General features: G+C 43.1%; 2 protein-coding genes across 2 annotated transcripts; one reads left to right on the forward strand and one right to left on the reverse strand.

Annotated features, from left to right (window-relative positions):
* Window positions 1–2,716: 2,716 nt before the first annotated feature.
* Window positions 2,717–8,772, forward strand: LOC311165444 (glutamine amidotransferase-like class 1 domain-containing protein 3, mitochondrial). Its single transcript, XM_084225410.1, has 4 exons — window positions 2,717–2,915; window positions 5,379–5,550; window positions 7,361–7,565; window positions 8,459–8,772. The coding sequence occupies exons 1-4, from the start codon at window positions 2,808–2,810 to the stop codon at window positions 8,649–8,651; spliced, it is 678 nt and encodes a 225-aa protein (XP_084081536.1). The 5' UTR covers window positions 2,717–2,807; the 3' UTR covers window positions 8,652–8,772.
* Window positions 8,773–10,394: 1,622 nt separating this feature from the next.
* ACOD1 (aconitate decarboxylase 1) lies at window positions 10,395–15,521 on the reverse strand. Its single transcript, XM_084224628.1, has 4 exons — window positions 15,366–15,521; window positions 14,181–14,270; window positions 11,962–12,167; window positions 10,395–11,394 (listed from the first exon to the last, which is right to left on the reverse strand). Exons 1-4 carry the CDS (start codon window positions 15,441–15,443, stop codon window positions 10,440–10,442), a joined length of 1,329 nt encoding a protein of 442 aa, XP_084080754.1. The 5' UTR covers window positions 15,444–15,521; the 3' UTR covers window positions 10,395–10,439.
* Between the last annotated feature and the right edge of the window lie 10,585 nt (window positions 15,522–26,106).

Raw genomic sequence — 26,106 nt, forward strand, 5'->3', positions numbered from 1 at the left:
GGATTCTGCTGAAGCCTGAGAGATAGGATGAGAGTTGGGATAAGGATGCAGAAGAAGTTCATCATGAGTTTTAAGCTGAGATGAACCCTCTGGGATTTGCTGCAGGGTAGGGATAAGTGAATTGATGAGTCAGCTGGGTGCCTGTGAAATACAAAGAGCTGTCCAAGTCAAATATAAGCTAACAGCTGTTGTCAGGCAACTAAGGCATCTCAAAGCAGGATTTGAGAAAACATCTTTCTCAAATCCTGGGCAGCAGGAAAAAGGCTGGGGTCTTAGGGCAGAGCTGTAGTTCAACCCCTTGAAGTCTGGAGGAGACAGTACCTGCTCTCTTCCCTTCAGGGTGTGCAGCCGGTTGCTCAAGGTCTGATAGAAACTTGTGAGGAAAGACAGAAACTGCTCCTACTCTGCTGAGACACCTCAGAAGGGGCTCCCTGCTCCTTTCCTGGCAAGCTGCTGTTAAGCCAAAGCTCCTGCCTTCCACCTGAGCTACACTGCAGCCACACCTGAACCCACTGTGTACCCCACCGATGCAGACCCAGGTCATTCCAGCGTAACCTTGCATTTGCTTCATCACCATGGATTTTTCTAGTGATTGGACTCTTGCTGGAACCTCACTGCTATTCAGTTTCTGGAAGGGAACAGGCACATAGTAGTGGCTGGATCCAGCAGCAGCCCCAGGTACAGCAGGGTCGAGGCTGGGATTACACTACTTGTGCCAAGGCCAGTTCACAGGATGTGCAGGAAGAGTGACCCATACATCAGGAAAACAGGAAATGGGACACACCTGCAGCGCAGCTCAGATGATGCCTGCATGCCCAGGCTGAAGTGCCCATGGATTTCTGGCTGGAGGGAATGTGGGTGGAGGCCACAGCAGAGGCTGGCCAGGGTAATTATAGGGCTACTAGTGCACTGAGGGCCTTGACCACAGCTGCTTCTCCCATCAAGGTGTGACCTCTCACCTTGCAAACATCTGGCTTCAGAGCAGTACTCCTTGTGAAGTGCTCTTGCTTTTGTGGGCCCAGGATGGAGAAGAGTCTGCCTAGGGCTGCTTTGGGGTGACAGAGAGCTAGGACAAGGACATGTCATGAACTGGGATGAAAACATAGACCTAAGACACAGAGGGCCATGACAAGGTCACACAGTCAGAGCAGGGACATGGTACAACCAAGTTGGAGCTGGATCAGGGAACAAAGCTGGCACAGAGATGTGACATAGAGAACCTGAAGTGGGATAGGACTATCATATCCCATCAAGTCTAGGGTCTATCCAGGAAAAAAGACCACCTATAATATGAATCTGAGATCCATCTAAAAGACAGGAGATTAGGTTATTGACAATTCAGGTCCAGGATCCATCCAGAAAGACTAGCCAGTAAGTCAGGTCAGAAAGGAGCAGGGAATTGTAGTCCTGAGGGTGCTCACTTCCCTAGCTCTAATATTAACCCTGGCCCTAACACACAGCAGAGTTTGGGATTACACTTGTTTCTCTAAACATACATTGAGCTTAAACTCCTTCCAGGCAGAAGCCTTCTCCTAGCTCTCAAGCATAAAGATGATTCCAGTGGGATTCCAGCTCTGCAGACTCTCAGTGGAGCTATGCTCCTGCTCAATCCTAGGAGGCAGAGCGTAGGCTGTGGTGTAGATTGTAGGGCTGAAGCCCTACACCTGTTTGGAGTAAACACTGCCCAGCAGACAGGAGTCTGCCCTTCAGCAAGGAATTTCTCTGTCCTGGCCCTGTTCTGTTCCAGAATCTCCCTGTCCATCATGCCACACAGACTCTCAACCAATCAGTATCCAACGGAATGCATTTTGCTGCAGGAAAAGGCTCTGCTTTCAAATGTTGTTTTTGTTCTGCCCAGACTGCTCACTCTCATGTCCTCTGCAGAAAACCCATACTCCAAAGTTTTGGAAGATACTCTAATTTTTCTACAGGATCCAGTTTTTCAGTCCTCTGGTTCAGTAGAAGAGTAAGTTTTCATTATTAAACACAAACTTCTTCTTATAATAAGAGAGGCAACTCATGAAAAATGAAGGACCAAGAGCTGAGAGATCTTAGTAAAATTCAATGCAGCCGATCCCTGGTGTGGCATTTGCGTGCTCAGTCCTAAGGAGGAGACATGGGATGTATTCTTTCCCTTTTGGTTCACTAAAGCAATGCCCTAAGGGACTAAGCTGGCAGTGGATCAAGGAAGAAAGTTTCGTTTGCTAAAATACCTCAGTTTTCCCTGACAAAGTGGAGCAGCTCCTTCAAACCCGGCATGAGGTTGAGGGAGAAAAAAGGACTAGGTGGAGTCACTGAAACAAACAGCATCAGGACCCAGCAGTACCGCAGTCCCCTTACCAAATTCCACTTTTTTTCTTTGGCTTTCAAAGCAATTTGGAAGCCGATTTTCATTACACAATTATAGCCCTACGCGCAAAACAAACTCACCAAACAAAACCCACTTCACAGGCACGCCTGAGGCTCTGCGAGGCCCTTCGGGACCAGCGACAGGGCCAGGCCCGTTCTGCAGCAGCACACCGAGGGTCACAGCCCCGCTGCGGAGCGCAGGCCAGGCCAGCCGTGAGGCCAAAAATATGTCCGAGCCCGTCTTGTTTAAAACTAGAGACACATGCCTTTTGCTTTCCAAACTTCCTCATTTATTTCCCGCCCCGCCCGCCCGTACGCTGGCGGAAGATGGAGACGGCGGCGGAGCCCGGCGGCGCAGGCGCGGCAGGAGGAGGAGGAGAAGGAGGAGCAGGGACGGGGACAGTGGTGCCAGGCCCGGGCCCGCCGCACCTCCTTGCCGGGCCTGAGGGGCGGCTGCCATGGGCAAGCGGGTGGCGCTGGTGCTCGCCGGCTGTGGCGTCTTCGATGGCAGCGAGATCCACGAGGCGTCGGCGGCGCTGGTGCACCTGAGCCGCGGCGGCGCGGAGGTAGCGGGGGCGGCGGGGTGTGGGGGTGTGTGTGTGTGTGTATGTGTATATGTATGTGTCTGTCTGTCTGTCTGTGTGCGTGCGCGTGCGGCCCGGTGTGCGACACAGCAGCCGAGAGTCCCCCTCTCCGTGGGACCGGAGCCCCTCCCGGTTTGCGGTGCTCCCTGCGCCGCCACTGCACCCTACAAAGCCCATTCAGCCATAACCTCTCCCTTTATATTGTCCGTCCCCCCCCGGTTTTATTCATCCCCCTCTGTGAAAAACGCCGATCGCTTGTTTTTAAAATTTTAAAAGTTTAATTATAATAAAACGGTTATAAAAATGGTAATATAATTTGGACACTTTGTATTAGGACAATATGAGACAACAAAAACAGAGTTATGGACGTCCGGGTACCTTTTTTCCGGGCAAAATAAGCCCGAAAAAGGACACCCGTTAACAGAGCATTAACCCTTAAAAATAACAGCCTATTGCATATTCATGCACTTCATATATGATGCATAAATTCCATTCAAACAAAGGGTTCTGTCTGGTCAGTGTCAGCTTCTTCTTGATCCTAACGGCGTCTTCATGGCTGAACAAGGTGGGAAGAAGTTAATTTCTTCTGATAAGGGAGCAATAAATTATTTTTCTCTGAAAGATTTAGGTGTCTTGTGGCTGCTATCTCAGTGCAAGTCCTTTCTTTAAAAAAAGTATCTTACACAGTATAGTTTTTATTTTAATATTATAACCTAAAACTATATTTAACACACTACTTAAGAAAATTAATGCAGCATAACTTACTAACATAACACATATAATACTCATTTTAATATTTGCGAAAAGCCAATCATAAAATATGCATTTTTCACACCCTCCAAAGACCTGCCTGGGTCCCTGACAGGAGTTCAGGTCACACAGGCAGCTGGACACAAGACTGAAAAGGGGTCTCATTAATACAACTAAGCTATTATACTGAGTCATGCCTGCAGGTCAGAGACAGCCCTGCCCAGGTGAGGACCATTCCTCTGAGCCTGTGTAAAAGTTATGGAAATACAAAACTTGAATGACAGTGACCAGCCAATTGTAACAGAGGGGCTGCACCTCGAGAGTTCTCTGAATTTCTGTGTATAGACAATGGCACAAAACTCCAGTGGGTGTGCTTGATTTGTGGAATACCACCAAACACCCAGGCTTGCATGACTGAAATAAACAATCTATGTCTCTCTTGAGTGTATAGTTATTTGCTTGTCACACACCAGGTAATGAATCCAATTTTTGGAGCAATAGTGCCAGACTCTTTTTAGTGGTGCCCAGTGACTGGACAAGGAGCAATGGCCATAAACTAAACCACAAAGAGTTTCATCTCAACATGAGGAGGAACTTCTTTACATTGAGGGTGGCAGAGCATGGGAACAGGCTGCCCAGGGAAGTTGTGGAGTCTCCATCTGTGGAGATATCCAAAACCCACCTGGATGCATTCTTGTTACCTGTTCTAGGTAACCCTGCCCTGTCAGGGGTTAGGAGAAGCTAGGAGAACCAGGAGCTAGGAGAAGCTGGAGACCTGTCCCTTCTCCTCTGGCCACGGGGAGCTGAGGATGGGTTAAAATTCTTTATCTTCCTTCTGATTGCTTTTGCAGCCCTCACTGGGGCTCACCTGCTTGTTTTCTGCTCACTGTTCCTGGGCTCTCTTTGGTAAGCTGGGACTTGTCAGGGAAGCCTGGGCCAGGGCATAGTGGTGTGCTTTGGTCCCATCTGTGGCTTCAGATGGCAGAAGGTGGTCACTGTCTGTGTGTGGCCACACTTAGGTGTCTGATGGTAGCAACTGCACCTTCATATTTAACACAAAATTGTAATCTCTGAGAAGTTTGCAAAGGAAGCTTCAAAACAGACACAGTGGTACAGCCCCTGTGGTACACCTGTCACAGAGCTTTATATTCTGATGCACTGTCCTCCTTTTGTGTCTAACCAAAATCAGTTCTCCTATGTTTTGGTCTTCCTTTCTGCTGCTGGTGTTCTAGGACAGCTGGTAACTCCAATGTTTGCTCTAGAAATGCTTGTGACATTTGCATCTTTAACTTTTTTATGTCAAACTTTTTTAGCGCTTTCATCCCATAACAGTTAAGAGCAACCTTTCTTCAGAGTCAGCTGCATGTCCAGCTGGGCTGCTGGTATAAATTGTGGTGTCCTGTTTGTCCTTGGGCTTATCTGCCGTGGCAAAATCAGTAAGCTTGATGTTGGCATAAGAATACTCTCCTGCCAAAATGCTGCAGGAATAGGATGGGAAGAATGCCTTGTGTTTAGCCATCCTAATATACCATATGTTGCTTTAGATATTTAATGTGTAGATTCATCCTGTGGAATTTGCTTAACTTGGATAAGAGGCTTCAGGGACAAAACCTGTTTTCATTAAATGATCTTTATTGTGACAAATATGTATGAGTTTTGTTTACATTAACAAAATTGCTTCATCTCTCTTCCTAGGTGAAGATATTTGCCCCCAATATTGAGCAAAGGGATGTAGTCAATCACCTAAAAGGAAGTCCAGCAGAAGAGAAGAGAAATGTGTTAGTTGAAAGTGCCAGGTTGGCAAGGGGAAACATTCAGGATTTGGCTGAACTGAAAGCTAGTGAATTTGATGCTGTCATTTTCCCTGGTAGGTATCGCAAAATATTCTGTGTTGGAAGGCCCACAAGGATCATTGAGTCCAACTCTTAAGTGAATGGCCCACACAGGGGTTGATTCCACAACCTTGGTGTTACTAACACCATGCTCTGACCAGCTGAGCTCATCTTTCAAAAGAAAATTGTGATTTTTTAACTCAGTATATTTATTGATTCATAGTTCACTAAGTTAAAATGCCAGAGTGTTGTTTTGGTATTGTTATGCATTCCACCATTCCTTCTTACTGAATGTTGTGAAAACTTCACTACTTAGGTGTGGACAAGAACCCGGAGTACAAAAATAGGGTCAGAACTCAGTTACATGGCAATGCCTTAATTTCAGGGCCTCTGAAAATGTTGGCAGAATGGCAGGTTTCCAAATAGATGATGTTCCATGTCAGATGGGAGTACATTCTGTTTTAATTATGTATCCACTCAGCTGCTGATCAAGTTGTACTAAACATGTTTATGGATAATTTTTCATTTAGAGACCACAAAATTTCATTCCAGACAGAGGTAATTGTAATCATTTTTAGAAATGAAGAAGCTGGAGCATCACGAGGAAATCATGACTTGCTGAAGATCTGTTTCCAGAATATTCATAGTACTGTTAAATACTGCCTTCATGATTGGGCCTAAGTGTTAATTTTGAAGTTTGCACACTGTTGTAAGGCCAGCAGAGGGAGTGTGTGTATAATCCAGAGAAACAATTCTGCCTGCACTGTGAGTAGTTGATGTCAGGGCTGATCAGGAGCGAGTAGAGACTCACAGATGTTTTCCACATTAATTTCATGCTGTTATAACTCAGGCTCGAGGGGATTGCTGTAATAACTGTTAGAGGGAAATAAACCCTATTTAGTTTGAAAATTAAAATCTTACCTCAGAGATTTCAGATAACACTTGAAAGTGAGCAAACCGGGAAAGGAAAAATATTAAAAATGCAAAGTTTCTTGATGTTGTCTGTTGAAGTACTTGTGGAAATTTCCTTATGCTTATTGGAGAAAAGTTGATGCTGTGCATATTCCATGTGGAATAACCTTACTTTGATTATTCTGATGGTTATAAATCCAGCAGACAAAGGAGCTGTAAAATACAATCTGCTTATACAATTAATTGAAGATTAAATGTACCTAAATGATTGCTAAAACTAATTTATAGAAAGACAAATCAGCACTATTTTTAATAGGAAATAATGTTATCATTTACAAGTTTTTTTGTTTTAGAATACCATCTGTTATAATGTCCATTTTATCTCCAGTGTTTTTTTATTGTGTTAATGGCTTTTTTTAAAGTTGAAAAGTAGTTCTAGGGAAGAAGAAAAACTCTTCTCTAATTGCTTAAGCATCAAACTAAAACTTTAGAGTTATTACTATACAGGGTCAAATTACTGTTTGCATTACTCCCATGAATTCCATACTTGTGCTAGTAGTGGTCTTCTGGTCCCTCTTCCTTATTGAGTGCACAACAGATGGTACAGCTGTTCTAGTGACTAGCAGACGAAGGTGACGTTTCCTCTTTGTCTATTTGTTACTTTTTGAAACAAGGTTAAGCTTTCTGGCCTATATATAACCTACATATATAAAAAAGTGCACAGTTAAAATTTTAACATTGTAAACCTATTGTTTACAGGTTACAGTGACACTGTAAGGCTTTCAGTACAGTTACTTAACAGTCCCACTCATACCAAGATTATGTTGTAAAAATGAGCTTCTGTTTGGTGTGTGCTATTATCAAATTTAATAGCTTTTTAGCAGCGCCTTATATTTGAGCTTTTTGGTTTTGTTTTTTTTTTTTTTTACTTAGGTGGTTTTGGTGTAGCAAAGAATCTGTGTTCCTGGGCTGTAGATGGCAAGAACTGTACTGTCAATGAGCACGTGAACTCCACACTCCAGGCCTTCCACAGTGCTAAAAAGCCCATTGGTTTGTGCTGCATATCACCAGTTCTGGCAGCCAAAGTCTTTCCTGGTTGTGAGGTTACGGTTGGTCAGGATAAAAATGTAGATGGAAGGTAAGAAGGAAATGGATGGCGAGGGTTTTCCTTGGAATTAAGACAAGGAAATGAATAGGCTTCTATGCAAAAGTTTCTTTGGTAGCAGGGGAACTTAGTTATTTTTAAGAAAAATTAATGGCAGTTTTCACTAGAATAATAGTAATAGGCACAGAACTCTCAGGGCAGACAGAGTGAATCCATGAAGTCAGATGACTTGTGATGCTACAACCAGATATACACTGATCTGTGATATCATAGAATTGTTTAGTTTGGAAAAGTCCTCTAGGATGGGCCAGTCCACCTGCTAACTCAGGGATTTTTAATAAAAGTTTTTCTGGTGGTGGTGGTTTGGGGCCACTTTAGGGGAGGGAGATGAGAACAGGACCTGGCAGAAATCAGTACTGCTTCAAGAACTGTCAACTCCCAATAAAACTTCTGAATTAAATTTATCAGCAGCCATAGTGGGGGATTCTGTTCAGAACAGATTGCAGTCTGTTCCTTCTTTATCAGAAAGGGAAAAAAAAATCAAAATCTCTAGAGATCCCAGAGGAACACCTTACATGGAGGTGTTGGAGAAGGTTGTAAGTTCAGCTGGCTTCTCTCAAGCTTTTAAAGATCAGTTGTGGCTGCACTTGGTATCATCTTCCAAACTTATGGAAAGATTGTTAAAAACTATTTTACCTTCTGACATATTGTGGCTCCATATTTCAGACCTTGTTTTCAAAGGTATTAGATCACTTGATGTGTCTGTAGGGGATAAGAAAATCAGATAGTAGCAGCCTCCAACTCCCTTGTCATCATCAGTTAAAGACTCACGTAGATATTATTGTAGTTCTCTCATTCAAGTTATGTGTGCAGAATTTTATGGCTGTATCATTGCTTTATGTTAATTAAAGTCTTTTTATTGACAGATTTCCTGATGCTGAAACAGCATCTGCTATAGCAGAGCTTGGATGTAAGCACATTTGCAAAAATGTAAATGAATCCCACGTGGATAAAGCCAATAAAATAGTTACTACCTGTGCTTTCATGTGCAAAGCTCCTCTGCATGAAATCTTTGATGGAATTGGAACAATGGTACAAGAAGTCTTGAAGCTTGCCTGACTAGAAGTGTACAGACTTCTCCAAGGAAATCAGTGTAGCTAAGCGTAAACATTTAGCTTCCTTAGATTGGATTAATAAAATAATGCAACTACTAAACTTCACAGTTCCTGGTTTGTTTGGTGTGATGGGGTGTTTTTTAATGTTTAATACATCAGATGGTCACTGCTGAATTTAACCTATTTGTTTCTTTTAAAACAGAAACCATATATTGAAAGTGAAGGGGGGAGTTCCTTTGGGGTTTTTTTGGTGGTTTTTTTTTTTTTTTTTTTTTTTTTTTTTTGTGGTTTTGTTTTGTTTTTGGGGGTTTTTTGGGGTGGTTTTTGTTTTTTTTTTTAATGAATCCAAATGTATTCAGTGTTAAAATGACTGAATGGGTAATGGGCTTTTATCATATCATTAATGGTTATCAGTAATTCATATTTGCTGTTACCCAGCTGCAATTACAAGTGAAGTAGCTGTAAATGAATCTGTTTACCATCAGTATAGATGAATAATTCTATTCTGATTTCTAATCAGAGGGGAAAAATAAAAGAATGTGGTTATTTGGGTTCTTTTTTCCCCTTGCAAGTCTTTAAGCAAGTATTACTGATGGACTTCCAAAGTTTTTGCAGAGCCCCTAGGTAAGCCAACTTTATAAACCCAAGATGCAGCACAAATGAATGCATTGCATGTGGAAAATACACAAGTTTTTTGCTAATAAATGAAGTAACTTCAGATTTATTTAGTGGAATTAATTAGATTTATTTTGTAATTTTTTTTTGCATACATTGTTTATTGCTCTGAGGAGGACAATTTTATATGTATTAGAAACCATGCTTTGATCTTATAAATGGGAACAAAGGGTTGGCAGCTTCTCTTAGAAGCTCAGTCTGGCAAGGCTTTGTACTCCTGGAGGAGCAAAAATTTCCCAGAATTCAGGATCCGGGTTCACTGTGGACACTGAGCTGTCTCTGGTAAGAAGTGCTCTGGTGCTCACAGGTCTCTGTCACTCCTGCCCAGTGTAGTGCAGCCCACACTGCTGGGCCTGAAGTAACCTACACTGACATCACCTGCTCAGTGTCTCATGTAACTGGGGCAGGAATAAAACAGGAACAGACCTGTTCCACAGAGGGGCCAACAGGTGGAACTGGGCAATAATGCCTTTATGATGAGGAGTGTCTCTCATGCTCAGTACTCTGTGATCAGGTTGGGCCCAGGCCTTTGCTGCCTCAGTGCAAGAGCAATGGCTTACAATGACACCTGAAATGCTGCAGGGTATCGAGTGCCACCCCTCCCTACATCTGCTGTGTTTATTTTAGCACAAATGTCAATGCTCAGAGGTAACAGGTTCCCTCTTCAAGGAGGTTGTAGAGATAAATTACAGAAATAATTATGAAAAGGTTTTCATTCTCTGTACTTCTAAGCACGATGATTTTCAAAGACACAGCACATCCATATTCATCTGGAATTTGGATTTCCTGGATGGAGTTACTTAGGAAAAGCAGAACACAGATTTTTGGCAGAAGAGCAGGGAGATTTTTGTGCCGTGAGCAAGCAGTGAGTGCTCTGCCTCTAGAGGTACAAAGATAGCTGGGGTCGGCTGTGCCAGCAGAGGATCTTCTGTTCAGCCTGGCTAAGCTGGGCACATAAACACCCAATTATTTACCTAGTCAAAACCCACAATATTGGACTGAATATGGTTCTTGTGTTACAGAAGTCTTATTTTAAAATGCTTGAGTCACTGAGTAAGAGTTTGTCCTGAATTTTGCATTGGCTTTGTGAAGAGCATGTAGCTGTTGGCTGGAACACTCAAAGGAAGCGCAGCTTCTCTGGAAGTGCTCTAGCAGACTGTCCTGATAGAAATGTACTTAATACAGAACAGTCCTCTACTTTTTCCAGGTTGTACACGGTCTCTATAATGCCTTCCACGGCTTCTGTGGGCAGGATGCCGAGCGCATTGGATTGAAACTTTTTCTCCAAGTCTTCCTTTTTCAGAGGTTTCCTCCAGTGCCCGTAGAAGGTGGTGCAGCGGTCGCTGACGGTGCTGCCGTCCCGAAGCGCGACGCTGACTTCGCAGTAGAGGCTGTCAAAGCTGGGCGTGTTGTCAGCAGGGTGCTCCAGCTGTGTTTTGCCGAGGAGCTCCCGCAGGGCCGGCCGGTGAATGTTCTCAGTGGCGAAGGACTGCACTGACATGCTGCCATCCAGCAAAGCCGAGCACGCAACAAACTGGAAGGAGTGTCGTGCTTCGTGCTCTGAGGCTGGGCTGGGTCTGTTCACGTATTTGACTTCAGGGACTTTGAGAATGACTTTCTCGATTTTATCAAGGGGGTGCAAGCTCTCACTGCTCTCCACGAGCTTCCTCCTAACAGAAGATGCTGCATCAGCCACCCAGTGTGTTGCAAGATGAGCAGGAAAGTGTTTGATGGCCACATCTTGCTGGTCCAAGAGCCAGGGATAGGACTGCAAGGTTGGCAGAGTCTGTGGGTTGTAATCTGTATAAAAGGCACCCATCCCTGACTCCATGTCCAAGATCTGTTTGTTTCCTTGAAGGCCCTGTAAAGCTAAGCAAGCTGCTTCCAGTCCATTCTTGGCAGCATTCCCAACATGGAGGGGCTTTATTTGGGTTGCTGCATTAGCCAGTGGGGCCCCTGCGTAGGAGGCAGCAATAGCCAAGGCATTTTTACATTCCAGCTGGTCAAGAGCTAGCAGTTTAGCACAAGCTGCTGCACTCCCCATCGTACCAACCACAGCCGGTGGGTGAAACCTGAGAAAACAAAAGTATCTTCATTACTAGATTTCAAAAATTCACCCAAATTCACTATCTACAAAAGCTATTCATTCATTGTTATGGGAAATGGATTGGGCCATAAAGAAACATACATTCAGCATTCACATGTGGGCCTGAGAGTTGTCACTTTTCCCAAGGAAAAAGTAAAACTGGAATAGTGCTGCTTGCAGTAAGTCCTTCCCAGAAAGCAACTGAAACTTTAGTATTGCTCATAGTTTAAAGCAAATTTATAGTCAAATATAAATTTATATTTATTATTATTTTAATTTATATATTATTATAAAGCTATAAAAATTCAAAGTAGGGATATCATTGCCTCATTGTGAATTAGTCAATGCTTTAAAAAAAAAAATCTATTAGCTACAGAGTTAGGAATGAAATGTATTTATGTGTAAGATGAGCCTTCCCAAAATTTCCAGACAAACAGCTTAGGAAATATGAATAACTCTGCCACCTGTATGTTAACTGACATTTAATTATGTACATTAGCACTGATTAAAAACCACCTCCACTCCACTTTCTACTTTAAACATTTCTATGTACCTTCTTGGAATATTCCTGGCTTCTCTGGAGAAGTGCAGCAACCTGCCTTGCACTTCAATTCCCACATTGAAAGCTAAGAGCAGATCAAGACCTGAGATTTTTTTCTTCTGAGGGAGGGCTTCTGAGAGTGCAATCAATGCAGGGAGCACAGCCCCAGATGGGTGTGTGGCTGGATGCCAGGTGTCATCAAAGTCCATTGAGTGCACCTAATGGAAAGAGAAACATTGATATGTTAGAAATAAACTCTGACTTTGCAAGGTTGCCTCAGTCAAATGAAACTAGTGTAACTGGTACAAAGAAGATCCAAAGAACTGGATCTTCCTTAGAAAGCAAAAATTTCAAAAGTCTTTTAAAGAGCTTTACTCCCCACATGGCTGTCTGAGAAGTGGCAATGCAGCAGAGATCTTTCCTCAAAGGAGAATAATTCTAATTCAATTTGTACCAGCCTGAAACTGGTGTGACAGTGATTCCTTTTTTCTGCAGTTGGCTTTTGCTGCTTTCATTAGACTGGTATAATTAAAGCAGCTGTTCTAGGTCCACTGTGTGAACTGTGAATTTTCTCTTTCCCCAAAACATAATGAAATATAAACACAATGAAATTACATCACCAGTGCTGCAAATGATGCTGCCATTAGGACTGGCACCGTAAAACTGTAGCAGTTAAATACTGCTAAATGGAATTTATATCATCAGAGCTACTTCTCTGCTGCAACCATCCACTGTCAACAGGCACAAGCCTGCAAATGTACAGGAGGCTTTAGCCTGGATTTTCAGCACATTGAAGCAAGACCTGTCACACAAGAAAACAGGTTCCCTGGAGCAGTTGGGAGTAGGAGAAAGCTCCAGTCTGAATGTGGAACGAGCTGCTTGGCTCAACAGACTATCCCCAGTGATGCCTTCTCTTTCTCATGCCCAGAGCCCAGCTGCTCAGGAAGGTTTTAGGTGTTCCCAGCATGGCACATGGCTGCTGGTCTGGCAGCAGATCGTCCCTAAAAGTGCAGTCAGTGTCTGTAACGCATTGCTTATCACACACATTCCTTCCTCCTGCAAAGTTTTGAGAACCCCCAAAGACCTGAGGGCATCAGGGACAGCATTTTTTTTATATAGCATAGTAAAACACCTCAAAAACCTGAACTTCCACATCTGTTCACCCATGTCTTAACTTCAGAGCAAACTGGGAAGGTGGTCAGGATCCCCAACAGTCAGGTTTTGCCCTGTTATACTGTGATTATGCATTTTTGAATACCATTTCTAAACAGGTAGAAGGAAATGCAGTGTCTGCCTTGAAAGCCTTTGATGCCATCTGGGAAGATGTCCTGCAGTGCAGGATAAGGAAAGTTGTGACCAATACCCTGTAACCTGTGCTTCTGATGTTTTCAGTAAGTGCTTAAATTGACCTGTGACCAAGATATAAACTGATTATATATATGCTAACAGCCAGATCTGAATATCACAAGGGCTGCTAGGAGCTGAGAGGTACCAGATCTCATTTCCAAGGTAATTTTCCCTACACTGGAAACGAGCTGTTAAATTGGACCTCTGATATTGTTGTCACACTAATTTAAATAGGCTTAATATTACTATTTCCTTGGTTGGTCACCTTTCCTAGTTTTGCATAATTGCCAAATTTGTCTACCCCACCTCTTGTGCATCTTTCAATTTCAAACGGTTTCAGCCTCAATCTGACTTTAGACAAATGTCTGGGGAGTCAGTTATTGCTTTAATGTCAAAGTGCATGTTCAAAATACCTCACTGGCTTTTGGAAACTGTAACTGAAGATTAAGTTGCCTTGTGGTATTATGTCTGTATGTATCTATATGTGCATCTGTGTTTTTCTGTAACTGTTCTTTGCCAGTTGGCACAAAATTTGGATCCCAGTGAAATAAGCTAGAGCTAGAGGGTGCGTTTTTAAGCAGCTACAGCAAGGTTGTAGCCTTGCTACAAGGTTTTCAGGTTGTAAGCTGTAGAGTTCTGACACTTGACAACAGCCCCGGGTCGCACATTAAATGTAAGGCATGCTGTTGAGGTGGATCATACATATATTATACCTTAAGTTCAGACTCATTGGAAGGAAGTTGAAGCACATTAGGAGAATAGTCTAGAAAAGTTTTGTAGCAGGCTTCAGAATAAGCTATGATTTTTGGGACATTCTGTTCTCTATAGAGCAAGAATGGCATCAATTGGTATGATTTCAGAGCAAATAAAAGAGCATCCCTTACAGCCACTCCATTCACAAAAGCTGCATACAGAGGAGGCAGTCGGAAATCCAAGTGGCCCCAGATGGTACTGGATAAATCTGAGCTGTAGATCTGAAACAAATTGACATAAATTAATTCTAAGTCCTGAACCTAAGGATAAATGTGCATTGTATCTCTGATGTAACTGAGAGCAGACCATGTCCTCTGGGGACCTAACTGCTCCCTTTTATGAGAAAAGTATTGCTCTTTCAGAAAGTCTGAAAAGGAAGCCAGTTTCCTGTTGGCTTATGTCCTATTCCACCCAAACAGAGCTTGGGGGCAGACCAACACCACCCACCTGGCCACTCAGTACCTTCACACCACCTCTGGCCGCTGATGCCCCTTCTCACCACCCATTGACAGAATCACAGAATCAGCTGGGTTGGAAAAAAACTTCTGAGATCATCAAGTCCAACCTAAATGATGACGGGACTGTCATCATCTTGTTGGGGAAGATGTCTCATTAAAGGGTTTTGTTTTCTGTGTTTTAGTAAGAACCTGAGTAAACAATAGATGGCCTCCTGGTGCTGCAAACTGAATGAAAGAGCATAAACTACCCTGGTTTGGAAAGGGGAATTCTCTGTGGGAAGAGACTAGCTGGCACACAGAGCTCTGGAGCACAAGTCCACCCAGGCAGGTCTGAACGATAAAACAGTGGGCTGAACTCCTCCTCCCTGATGCACTCCTGTGCTGGGAAGGCTTCTTTTCAGGGTCAATTACTCTGCTAGTTTGAGGAGAGCAAGACTGGAGGAGAAGCAGGGCTAATGCACCTCAGACAGTTATGTTTTATGGACTGCAAGTAACCCACTGCTAACTCCCCATCTCTTTAACAGTTTCTTGATTTGAAAGGCTGGTGATAAGTGATGCTTACTTTGTTGATGTTTTTAATAAGACATCATAGGTGAAAGAAAGGAAGGGGTTCTTAGTTGACTGTGTTTGTAGAGGGGGATCTTAGCATACAGACTGATACAGAGACTTTTGCCCATGCAGAGTGAAAAGTAATTTGAGCACTGAAGTTTCACTGTCTCCTGTGGGAAGAACACAATTTCTCTCTTTCCATCCGTGAAATAATTTCACCATGGCAAAATTTCCTTTTCATCGCCCAAGTTTTCCCTTGCTTTCTTAAAGCTAAACCTTAGGGTGTGCTATGAATGCCAGACAGCTTACCTTGCTGTACTGTGCCACTTTGTGGCAGACCTCAGTGCTGGTACCCAGAAGCCCCACTCCAAGAGTATCCAGAATCATTCGCTTACTTCTCTGAATTACTTGATCTGTCAACTGATTTGCATTCAAACCATGAATCACCTTGGCAAAATTTCCTGTAACTGTCTGGGAAGGGAAAAAATAAAGAAAAAAAAGAAGTAGATATTTCTCTATATTTAAAGTAAACACTATTCTCTTTCCTCTTTTTTTTTTTTCTTTCCTCTTTTTTTATCCTTTCAGTTTTTGGGCTACTGTCTAGCACACTGGCCATTTCTGCCCCTGCTTACATAAATTGCATCAGCAAAGCCAAGGTTTGAATTCTTCCTCTTTTTATTCCCAGAAATGTCACTGCGTTATTTATATTTTACTTAAGCTTTCATCATTATCCTTTTCTGTTCTGTATTTCTTCTGCTTTCTCCCTGAGCCCTTGAGAGTATGCACTGCAGGTGCTATAACTATGCAAGATTATCATCTCTATCTCATCCCCATCTCATCTCCATCTCTAATGGCTATTCACACACACACATCCCCAAAACAGAAGCAAAAACATCTGTCTTTCCCATGGCACCTACTTGTTGGTATTGAAATCAGTGGGAGAGTAGCATTTCAAGCCAGTGCACCCACTACCACACAAAAAGGCAAGATTTAATCTTCCTGACTGGCAGCCTTACTATCCCAAATCTTGCTAAGCTAGGAGCTCAGTAGGAGGCAGGAGTTGGCAGCCCTACCTTGCACACACTGCTCATAGCTCCCAGCTCCCATTGAATTCACTCTCAGCTGGACTCCCAGCTTTTCTCCAAGACAAGATCTTGCCTCTTTGAAAAGCTGTGGCTCCTTGTTCCTGGATCCTGCTGATCTGGGAATTATATAAATTTATTTTCCTCTCCTATTGAGAAATGACCCATTATGCAAATTCAACCTGCTTCTTGGCTGTGAGCTGCTGTCAGTATCTGTATTAGAAAATGATCAAAAACTTCCTTCCTGGACCATTAGAAATGTCCCACTGTAGAAGTACACGTTATTTACAACCAGTTTATACACACAGTTTCTTTTTTATACTGGCAGTAGCGAATATTTATCTTCTCTCTCAGGAAATTATCTCCTTTCGTTTCCCCTCTTCATTGCCCTTCCTTTACTCCCCTGCACATATCCACAGAGAGTGTTGGTATTGCCTTTTGGCCTTCCTTTAGCTGAAATAAACAAACCAAACTCTGCTGCTCTCTCCTCTATGATATGGACTCTCCCCTATCATGCTGATATATTTTCCTTGCGCTGTTCACACTGCATTCCTCTTTCTCTAGCAATGGTGACCAGAACCGTACCCACCATTACGAACAAGTTCTCACTCACACTTGCAGTGAAGCATTAAGATTATCTCAAGGAAGCAGTTACAAGCAGTTTAAAGCAGGTGAACCCCATATCCCATGGTGTGATGGTCACCAACTGCAACATTTGGAGTGAGGGTACGAAAGCTTAAATAGAGAATCGCATCTTAGAGTGCAAGGAAACAAGACAGTACCTTTGCCCACATCCTGCAGGGGTGGTGCACGTCCCAGAGAGATGCAGCAAATGAGTGGTGGCCAGTGGGCAGGGGAACTCACTCTCTCACTATTTATGTGTGTCTGTCTGAGGTGGGGGAAGGAATATTAGGTCTTTCCACTTATGCATCTTGTCCTGCCCATTTCCTCTTCTGCCTGTAATGTTCTATTTTGCTTCACTTTCAACTTTCCTCTGACTAATTGCACTATAAACCTCTGAGATACGTGTGATAGGACTTAGCCAGTCATGTTTACATGTTGTGTAAATTAATACATGTAATACTTCATTACCAGATAGAAGCTGATTCATCTGGTAGCATGGAGAGATGTGTGGAACCACAGTATCATGGCTGGAAAAGTCCAATACTAGACTAGAGGATGGCAAAGGCTGTTTTAACTTAAACAACCTGTTGTTTATTTGTTTTGTTTTTTTTTTTTTTTCTTCTTTTGCTATATGTCTCCTCTCTAACACATACAATTCAGACTTGGGAAATGTGTGCCATAAGAATTTCAGGCCATAAATTGGATTAAGGCAGTTCTTGGCACTTAGCAGTGTTTTAACAGCATGAATCACTGTGTGTTAGCAGTAGATAGTGAGTGAGAAATCCCTGTCTATCCACTACGAAGGGAGCAGACCCCACAGGAGCATGACTAGGGGCCACTGAATGATTCTGAAGTAAATAAGTAATCATGTCTGAAGTATGGAAATCACCTAGGTTAGGGAACAAAGCATCAAATCTCAGAATTGCAGCCTTGCACTTACATGATAAGTGCTGCTTAAAACAGTCTAGGAACCTCAGCCCTTCACTGAGAACAGCTCCAAATAATTTTGTAAAGCCTTATCTAACTCCTGAGTGCTTCCAGGTAGATAACAACATGGGTCTAGAGGTGAAGCTAAACATCAATTTGAGTGGTTCTAACCACTACTGAAAGGTCCTATTTCAGGCTGTGTCCTTCCCCCTCTCCTGTCCCTGGGTACATGGTCCTTCTCCTCCCTGGGCCAGCCCTGATGCTGAGCAGACCCATTTCTGAGCAGACCCATTTCTGAGCTTGTCCAGTCTGTCTCCAGAGCTAGCTCTGTGATTCTCAGCAGTCAGGCATAACTGAGTTTCATTCCCTTGGAAATGCAAAATTAAATCTTGCAGCATAAGCAGAGGGAGGGAGGAGTAGGGCTAGCAGTAGTCTGTGAAATTTTGGGAGAGCTCGGTAACATGAGAGAAAGAGGGAATCAGCTGTTCCCCAGCAAGCTCTAAGACAGACATTTGCCTATTTTTCCCGTGCTTTTAGCCAGTTCTGCTTTTGGGTATCATCTGCTGGTGCATAACTTGATGCTGAAAATTTCACTGGGTAACAAAGGGCCTTAAATGACAGAAGCAGTGATGAGTCAGTCCATGGATGCAGCCAAAGAGCCTGAGGCCCAGGACTCCTAAAACCCCGCCCTACAAACACAAACATAATTTTGTACAGGCTAACCTGCATCATGTGAAGGTTCCATTTAAACGCCTGTCCTGTCTTCCTTTTAAATATGAGCAGCTGTTTAGCATGGCTACTAAACCTATTCCCACACATTTCTCTGTGAGTATGACAGTTTCCTGACCCATGCAGGTATAACTTGAATCTACCTAAAACATCCCAGCACATCTCCTAGGTCCTGGGTTTGTTTTGCCAAATCCTGACCCCATAGGGACAGAATGTGCATCTGTGCTTCTTCCTTGCCCCCCATATTTCCACACGGAGGAAAACCTCAGATGTAGCCTGAAGAATTATCTTTGGTGCTGATAAAATCCAACTGACATATTGGGATTGCTCAGGTTGACAAGGTTGGCAGTGGTTAGAAAGGTTAATAGAAGTTAATGCTATTGGGCTGATACAGGCAAAGATTTTGTTGACTTTCACTTCTGTTCTTTCAGCTCATTCTTCTCTCAGAAAATTGGAAGAAAAGATTTAAATTTCAGAACCATACAATCACAGACTGGCTGCAGTTGGAAGGGAGCTCCAGACAACATCTTGTCTGACCTCTAACAAGGCCACCCAGAGCAGGCTATGTTCAGTTAGGTTCTGAGTATCTCTGAGGACAGAGACTCCACAGCCACCCTGGGTAACCACAGAAAATATTAAATATTAAATATTAAATATTAAATAAAAGGTATGCAAAACCCTAAATTTCACTCTCTTTCCCAAAACATTTGGGATCCAATTTATAAACCCATTCTGTTTCTCATTTCCTTCTCCTCCTCAAGTGAGGTAGAAGTTCCATTGCCTTAATCCCATGATGAGACTCCAAAGTGAATTTGGATGGGGCCCAGAACTTGTGATGTGCCTTGCGGTGTGCTGTGCAATCACATGCTGCTGGCTGACCTCAGATACGTGGTCACTTCCTTCTGTCATCTGGATTGCAGGATGCACTGTCCCATGCAGTGCCATAATAACATTAGTAATATTTATGGACTAAACTGAGATACTACAAGAAAGTGACTTTTTGTTTGAAAAAGAACAAAGTGAAACAGCACTTTTGCTTGGGAAACCAATTTCCAGACTGTGGTCTGCAGTCCTCAGGCTCAGGTGTGCACTGCAGACGGTGAGGGAAAAGAAAGCAATATGATTATCACTGCAGGGGGAAGAGGCATCTATACAAAGTCCTGCGCCTCCACAGCAGAATTCCTAGGGGTCTAAACAGAAGAAGGCTGGAAATCAGTGACTGAGAGTTTGGTACAGTCTGTGCACCCTGACAAAGGGAATCTGCTGCTTTCCTCTTCTTTGACACAATACTCATGGTTCAGCAATTTGGGCAGACAATTTGTTAACTAGCAAGTGTGGTGGAAAGACAAAATGCGCTCATCCAAATGCCATTTGCAGCATTGCACGCAGCTACAGTAATGAGCTGTGTTGATTACAGAACAAGGCTTTAGAAAACCAGTGCCCCACAGAGTCTATTTTCTCCTGCTGACATCACATTTTTAAGCTGCCTTTTTCCTTCTTTTGCCTCCAGTTATTTTAGGCTGAACTCTGCCCACACCTGCAAACTGTATGTTTGCTACTGAAAGCAATTTTGGCCCTAGTCTTATGCTCCTTTTGTTCTAAGGAAATATTAAAAATTATGACAAAATACAGAGCCCAGGCTTCCTTTTTTCCAAGCCAGCTTTGAGGAAGTAACTTTGTTCATGGCCTGTGCTTAGATGAGAAAACAGGAGACAGGTGCCAGTGTGTTGTGTTTACAGAGACTCTGGTGTTGCTGACTGTCTGAAAACAAGTTACAAGCTCAGAACTTTCTCCTTTTCCCTCTGCTGGGAAATTTAATTACAGTGAAAAGGTAAGAATCTTAGACAGCAATAACACACAGCAAATGCAATAGGCAATGATTGCACCATGAAATGTATCAGCCTGGAAATTTCCAGCCAACAGTAGTTCTCTTATTCACTTACTTGCACAACTAGTGGCAGTGGCAGTGAAACCTCTGAGAAGTTATCACCCTTGTTCATTTTTTTTCAAAGTTCCCACAGCAAATTTTGGAAGTTCCTGGCCATGTTCTGGTAAAGGTTGCTAGGAGTCAATGTGCTGGTCAGTGCACTACATTACACTGCCCTCCTTGCCTTCCTGAATTAGCAGTGCTATTCCTAAAGGCAAGACCTCAAGGTTCATTTTAACTTGTATTGTGTGGTTTGCTGGTTTGCTTAAAGGAGCTGTAGGATAGAGGCACCAGACATACCTGGGATATTCCCTTAGGATCACGTTCAAGACACATGATTTATGGAGTAGTGTGAAGAGACCTGGTCTATAACAATATGAGAAGACACTGCAGCTCCGTGACATTCCTGTTGAACCAATTTAGCCCTCACCAGGGCTACAAGCTTTACCTGTTTTACTGGTGCCAGCACTCAGTTCTACCCTGTCTTCTGCAGCACCCTCAGGCTCTGCTGCAACACTGTGGATCACATGGAGTCCTTCAGTGGAAGGACTAGGAAATGAGTCTGGGGGTGCTTTGGGGGGTCTTTGATAGTTTATGACACCTTCTAGGATAGGACAGCTGCATCTCATGTAGCTGAGCCAGTTATGCCCCATCAGAAGGGATAAATACCTTCAGGTCAACATGTGAATGTGACCTTCCCCAAGGTGGGGGGATTTACATCTAAGTCAGAAGTGTAAGGGAGGACAACTGGCATGATAAAAAACACCATCCCCCCCTGCAGAACCTGATTCTTACGGACCTCTATCTTATCTGGCTCAAACCCCAGAATCTCTGGTGGTGGCTGTTCTCCCCCTCTGTCTAATTTGGATCAGAGGTTTTGTAACCACATACCCCAAAACTCATCTCCCACCCTTCATGGGTGCAATCCTTGCCCCAGCACAGCACCCTGCTGCCTCTGCAAGTGGCCAAATGTTGGAGCCATTAGCCATTAATGTCTCTCCCAATGATCTCCAGTATGAATAATAGCAGTGGGTGTGGGCATCACATAGGTTTTGTGTGCTTGCAGTTTCCATAACTACATTTTGTTTTTGGCAGCCTGTAGCACACACTGCTCTCTTAATCAAAGAGCAGCTCATGATGTCTATATTATGGGACCAAGATGCAGCCAGATGTCATTACATGACTTGTGCTATTTGGGGAGACGATAAAACTTGTCTAGCATAAATTCAGAGTTTGATGAGCAGAGACCAAACTAGTGAGAGCACATGTGAGGGATGTGGCAATTTTAGTTAAATTACCAGCAGAACTCCAGGGGTGCAAAAGAGGCATTACCCCCTGTGCTAGGCTGTGCATCATACACAGAAAGGTACCAAGCAAATTGATGCTCCTGATCACTTCAGAGCAAGGCCAGATGTCAGGACATAATGGGCAAGGCTGTGGTGGTGTTCCAGTGGGGAGATAAAGTATCAAGGCCTAGTATACAACAAGCTTAGCCATTAATTAAGGGATAAAAGAGCCTCTCTGCATCTGTACAAGTTCTCAGGGATTTGGAATCCCTAAGAAATTATCCAAGACTTATTACAAACTTTTGTGCGCACTGAAAGGGCTAAAATAACACCTATAGAATATACGGCAAAACCAGAATGAAAAATAAAGCAGCATTCTTCAAACAGAAACAGGTTTTGGAACAAAAAAAGAAATTTACCTAATTTTGTGGGAGTCCATAATTTACCTGGCAGCAGCTGCAGAAGGCTTGAGACAGGTGCTGGAAGATGCTGTGTGAGTTAACAGAATTGTTCCTCCACCTTTCAGGGCAGATGCTTTCTCTCTTGCTCTCAGCTTTGTCCCTCCCAAACACGGCCCCTCCTGGAAAGATTTAAACAATGAGTCATGTTACAAAATCCACACACAGAGTACTTGTTGCTAATGGAGTGCCCATTCTTCAAGCTCTTGCCATGAGTTAATTTCCACTCCTCCCTCCTAGCTGGACAGAAACACCTGCTCAGACATCATGCTTTCATTGAGATCCCCAAAGCAGCCTGGGTATCCCATCAGTGACAAGTATGTCCCTGCTCTTTTGGAGCACTCCAACAACTGCAAAAAAAGCGCTTTTTCCTCATCTGTGGTTGTACCCAGCTAGATTATGCATTTTCCACCCTGATATACTTCCAAAAGTGCCAAGAAATGTTGCAAACCAGCCTGAAATTACACTTTAAAATTCAGCAGTCTCTGATTTATGGTGCAATTATAAAACATGTCATGGTAGTTATTAGCTCTGAGATTGAGTATCACATATTTCAGACTGTAAAACATACTGAGGAATTTCTAGCTGTGATTGTGTATTCACCTCTAAAGAGGAAATGGGCTTAATTACACCAACATTTATAAAAGGGAGAAATAACAGCAAAAATGGAAGAAAGGTTAAATTTGAACACAAGAGCTGTGAATACATAAAACATTTATATTATTGCACTTGTAATTGAGCATCTAAGCAGAAGCTAATGATTTGATTTAAATTGGTCCTTTTCACATAAGTAGCATTTGAAGAATTTTGGGTTTTAGAATTTATAATGACACTATTTTTTCCCTATGATTACTCATCTTCAGCATAGTAGATTCAACCAGATGCAGGAAGAATTAAAAATCAAGAAAAATAACTACTTTCACAAAATGATAGGAATGATCAACCATGTTGATGCTTCAGTCTTGGCAGGGCTTAAAACTATTCACCTAAAAATGAAACCTACTGTCAGATGTAGAGGACAGCATTTTATTTACCTTTCCCCTCCCTGCAATAGCTGGAAGATGTCCCTCCTTGTATGGCCTTGAATTATTGCAGGAGCCCTAGGGTTAGCTGTAAGGGAAATAATGTGAGGTTCAAGTCTTGCATTTCTTTATGAAAAAGGTCATATTCAGTGAGAAGAGATGGTGGTAGTGGCACCACCAGCTCACACAGCTTATCCTCCTGACTTTGGTAGCTTATTTGCATGGCACAGTGCCATCACTACGAGTTTGGGGTTTCTATAACACGGAAATAAATTATCCTTATTTCTCCTTTCCACAATCAGAAGATTTTTCTATTTCTGCAATCTGGCGATTTCCATTCTTTATCAAACTGGGCTGTTTTGAAGCCTGTTTCGAAGTCTATGTTTTCTTTGGGCATTCATTTTCCTTTATCTTTCCTTGATTTGGTATGATATTTTATTAAACTCAAGGAGGGGTGGCTGGGGGAGTCCAAAAAGACAGGAGGTACATTTTTTTTCCCCATTGAATTAAATGAGCCTCAAATGAAGGAGCAGTGAAATGGTGCGGCACATCATGGGCTGCCAGCACAATTGCAGTGGGGTGTAAATCACCCTGCCACCAGCCACCCACAGGGTAGAGCCAAGGCAATTCTGTTTCACCACAAAAGAAAAGCAGGAGGCTGCCTTTGGCAGCAACTTGTTGGACATAGTTTGGTGCCCATGTTGCATGTGAAAGGAAAAATAAATCTGAGTGGCTTTTAGCTCGATCCACCCATTGCTGCTTTGTGCTGCTGTTGTGTTCAGCTGCTGCTGCCAAAGGAAGGGTTCCTAAGGAGGAAGAGAGTGAGTGATGCAGAGAAGTAGATTTTCCCCACAGCTTCCTACTACTCTTGGCAAAAGGACTTTCCCCCACCTGTGCAGCCCAGCCGAGCCCTGCACTGCCTCTTCTCTTCCTGTGTTAGCAAGGGCCATGCTTGTCTACTCTGTGCAGATTTGGGAAGCCTCTCCAGTCAATGAAAATGGATGGAGACAGTGAAGGAAGAGAGAAAAGAGAAGATGTATGACTGTGTGGGAATAAAACATGACATGTCTCACAAGGACTGTGGAAAAGCACATTTTTGTGGGGCAGGGAAAGAAGGGGAAGAAAGGAAGGGGAAGAAAGATACCCCAAGCCCTTAAATATTCCCATCCAGTAATGTCCCCTGATTCCTCATAGATCTTCTCTTCCCAGGCCCCAGAAACATTCCTGTGTTCTGACAGAGTAAGATATGTGGTGAGCTTGCTCCCTGAGCGCAGGTGAACAAAACTGGTAGGTCTCTGTCCAGTGTCAGCATGTCCGTCCTTCCTTCCTTCCTTCCTTCCTTCCTTCCTTCCTTCCTTCCTTCCTTCCTTCCTTCCTTCCTTCCTTCCTTCGGTCTCACCAGAGGGTGGGCAGCCCATGAAGGTGAGTGGGATTCCTTCCTCCATGTCACTACACCACAAAGAAGTCTGGAGGAGAGAGAACTTGCCCCAGGGTCCCCCATCATCTCTCAGCCTGCAGGGCAGTGTATCCAGCCTGCCCATGGGCTTTGGTCACTCCTGTACTCTGAGAACCACACAAGAGCCTTCACAGGAAGGCCAGGAAAGCCTGACAATCCTCAGCTTCAGATCAGGCATTTTGGAATGTTTCTGGACAATCTGGCTCATCTCAGACCAGACCTGATGACAAATGATGGAGCAGCACACGGGTTACCAGAGCCTGTGGTGGGATGCAAGTCATTGATGGGACCATCATTGGTGCACCTTCGTTACAGTGTGGGTTTCATCCACAGCACACTCCAGCACAATCTCCAGCCTCACAGCTGTTAACAACTGGTGAGATTTATTAGGCTGCATATATTTGGGGCTTTTACTGCTTTAACTTTGCTGTTGCTGTATCCTCAGGCTTCCCATTTTTCCAGTGATAACAGTGAGAAACTTTTAGAGTAAAACCGTAAATTCTCAGTTGACTACATGGCTTCAGGTGGTGACGGCTTTAAAAGAAAAAAAAAAATTCTTCAAGAGTCTAGATCATGTGTTGAGAGAAATATATGAATGTAAATCAGGAGTTAATCTATACTGGGAAATATACATTATTTATAAAAATCGAAATGTATAAATATCTAAAAGAATACAGCAAATCTTAACATCTTATTCCTTTAGAGTGCCACGAAATTATACTTGCATGAAGCCATTAACCCCAAAAGAGTTCTGATTACAGGAAAGACTGAGAATCTGTCATATGCCTACTCTCAATGTAGGTCAGTGAACACACAGAGCAAAACAGAAGGAAACTTGAGGAAAATTATCTACCCCATCTGAAGAAACTCTTGCTTAAGGTTCTTCTGGAATTTAGATGATGTCTTAAGTTAAAATTGAAGATGATACAATGACCACATGAGCAGTGACCACATAGAGAAAGGTGCAGATTGGAATGACTGCACTGAATTTGAGAAATTGGAATTTCTTAAATTGAAAAAGCTCAGAACAGGGTGACACGCTTGTGTTTATCCATCCATCTTGTAAGAACAATTATTATACAGGCAGGCAAAGTCATGGTAACAGCACACACAAATTAGGGCAGAAGAGCATATGAGGAACAACTGATCTCTCTGATGCTTCTGATGGCCTGCTCACTCATAACTGAATCATACATTTTAAATCTTCTTTGGATAGAGAAATACATTAAATATACCATTTATGAAAAAGGTTCAGATAAACTAGAAATTATTCAGGGGAGCCTAAGAACAATAACAGCCTTGGAAATCATGGTCTGGTGTCAGGAGGTTTATTTATCCTAGAAAAGGGAAGCTATTCCATTTCACATCACAGCTAAACCAGTCCGACCACTGGCACTTGCCTGATGCCCTCCCTAGGGCTTTAATCCAGTAAACTAAATGGCCAGGAAACAAATTTTATTATTTGTTTGAATGCTTCTCCACTTTGTCCTCTGAACTGGTTCATCACAATCACATGAGGGCTGGCTGAATGGGGAAAAA

The sequence above is a fragment of the Fringilla coelebs genome, assembly GCF_963513975.1.
Source record: "Fringilla coelebs genome assembly, chromosome: 2".
Classification (NCBI taxonomy): domain Eukaryota; kingdom Metazoa; phylum Chordata; class Aves; order Passeriformes; family Fringillidae; genus Fringilla; species Fringilla coelebs.

Coding starts and splice junctions, on each gene's coding strand:
- LOC311165444 (XM_084225410.1), top strand. CDS start 2,808: ATGGGCAAGCGGGTGGCGCTGGTGCTCGCCGGCTGTGGCGTCTTCGAT. Junction 5,551..7,360: donor TGATGCTGTCATTTTCCCTG/GTAGGTATCGCA, acceptor TTTTTTACTTAG/GTGGTTTTGGTGTAGCAAAG. Junction 7,566..8,458: donor GATAAAAATGTAGATGGAAG/GTAAGAAGGAAA, acceptor TTTTATTGACAG/ATTTCCTGATGCTGAAACAG.
- ACOD1 (XM_084224628.1), bottom strand. CDS start 15,443: ATGATTCTGGATACTCTTGGAGTGGGGCTTCTGGGTACCAGCACTGAG. Junction 14,271..15,365: donor AAGTGGCACAGTACAGCAAG/GTAAGCTGTCTG, acceptor AATTTGTTTCAG/ATCTACAGCTCAGATTTATC. Junction 12,168..14,180: donor CTTTTGTGAATGGAGTGGCT/GTAAGGGATGCT, acceptor TCTTTCCATTAG/GTGCACTCAATGGACTTTGA.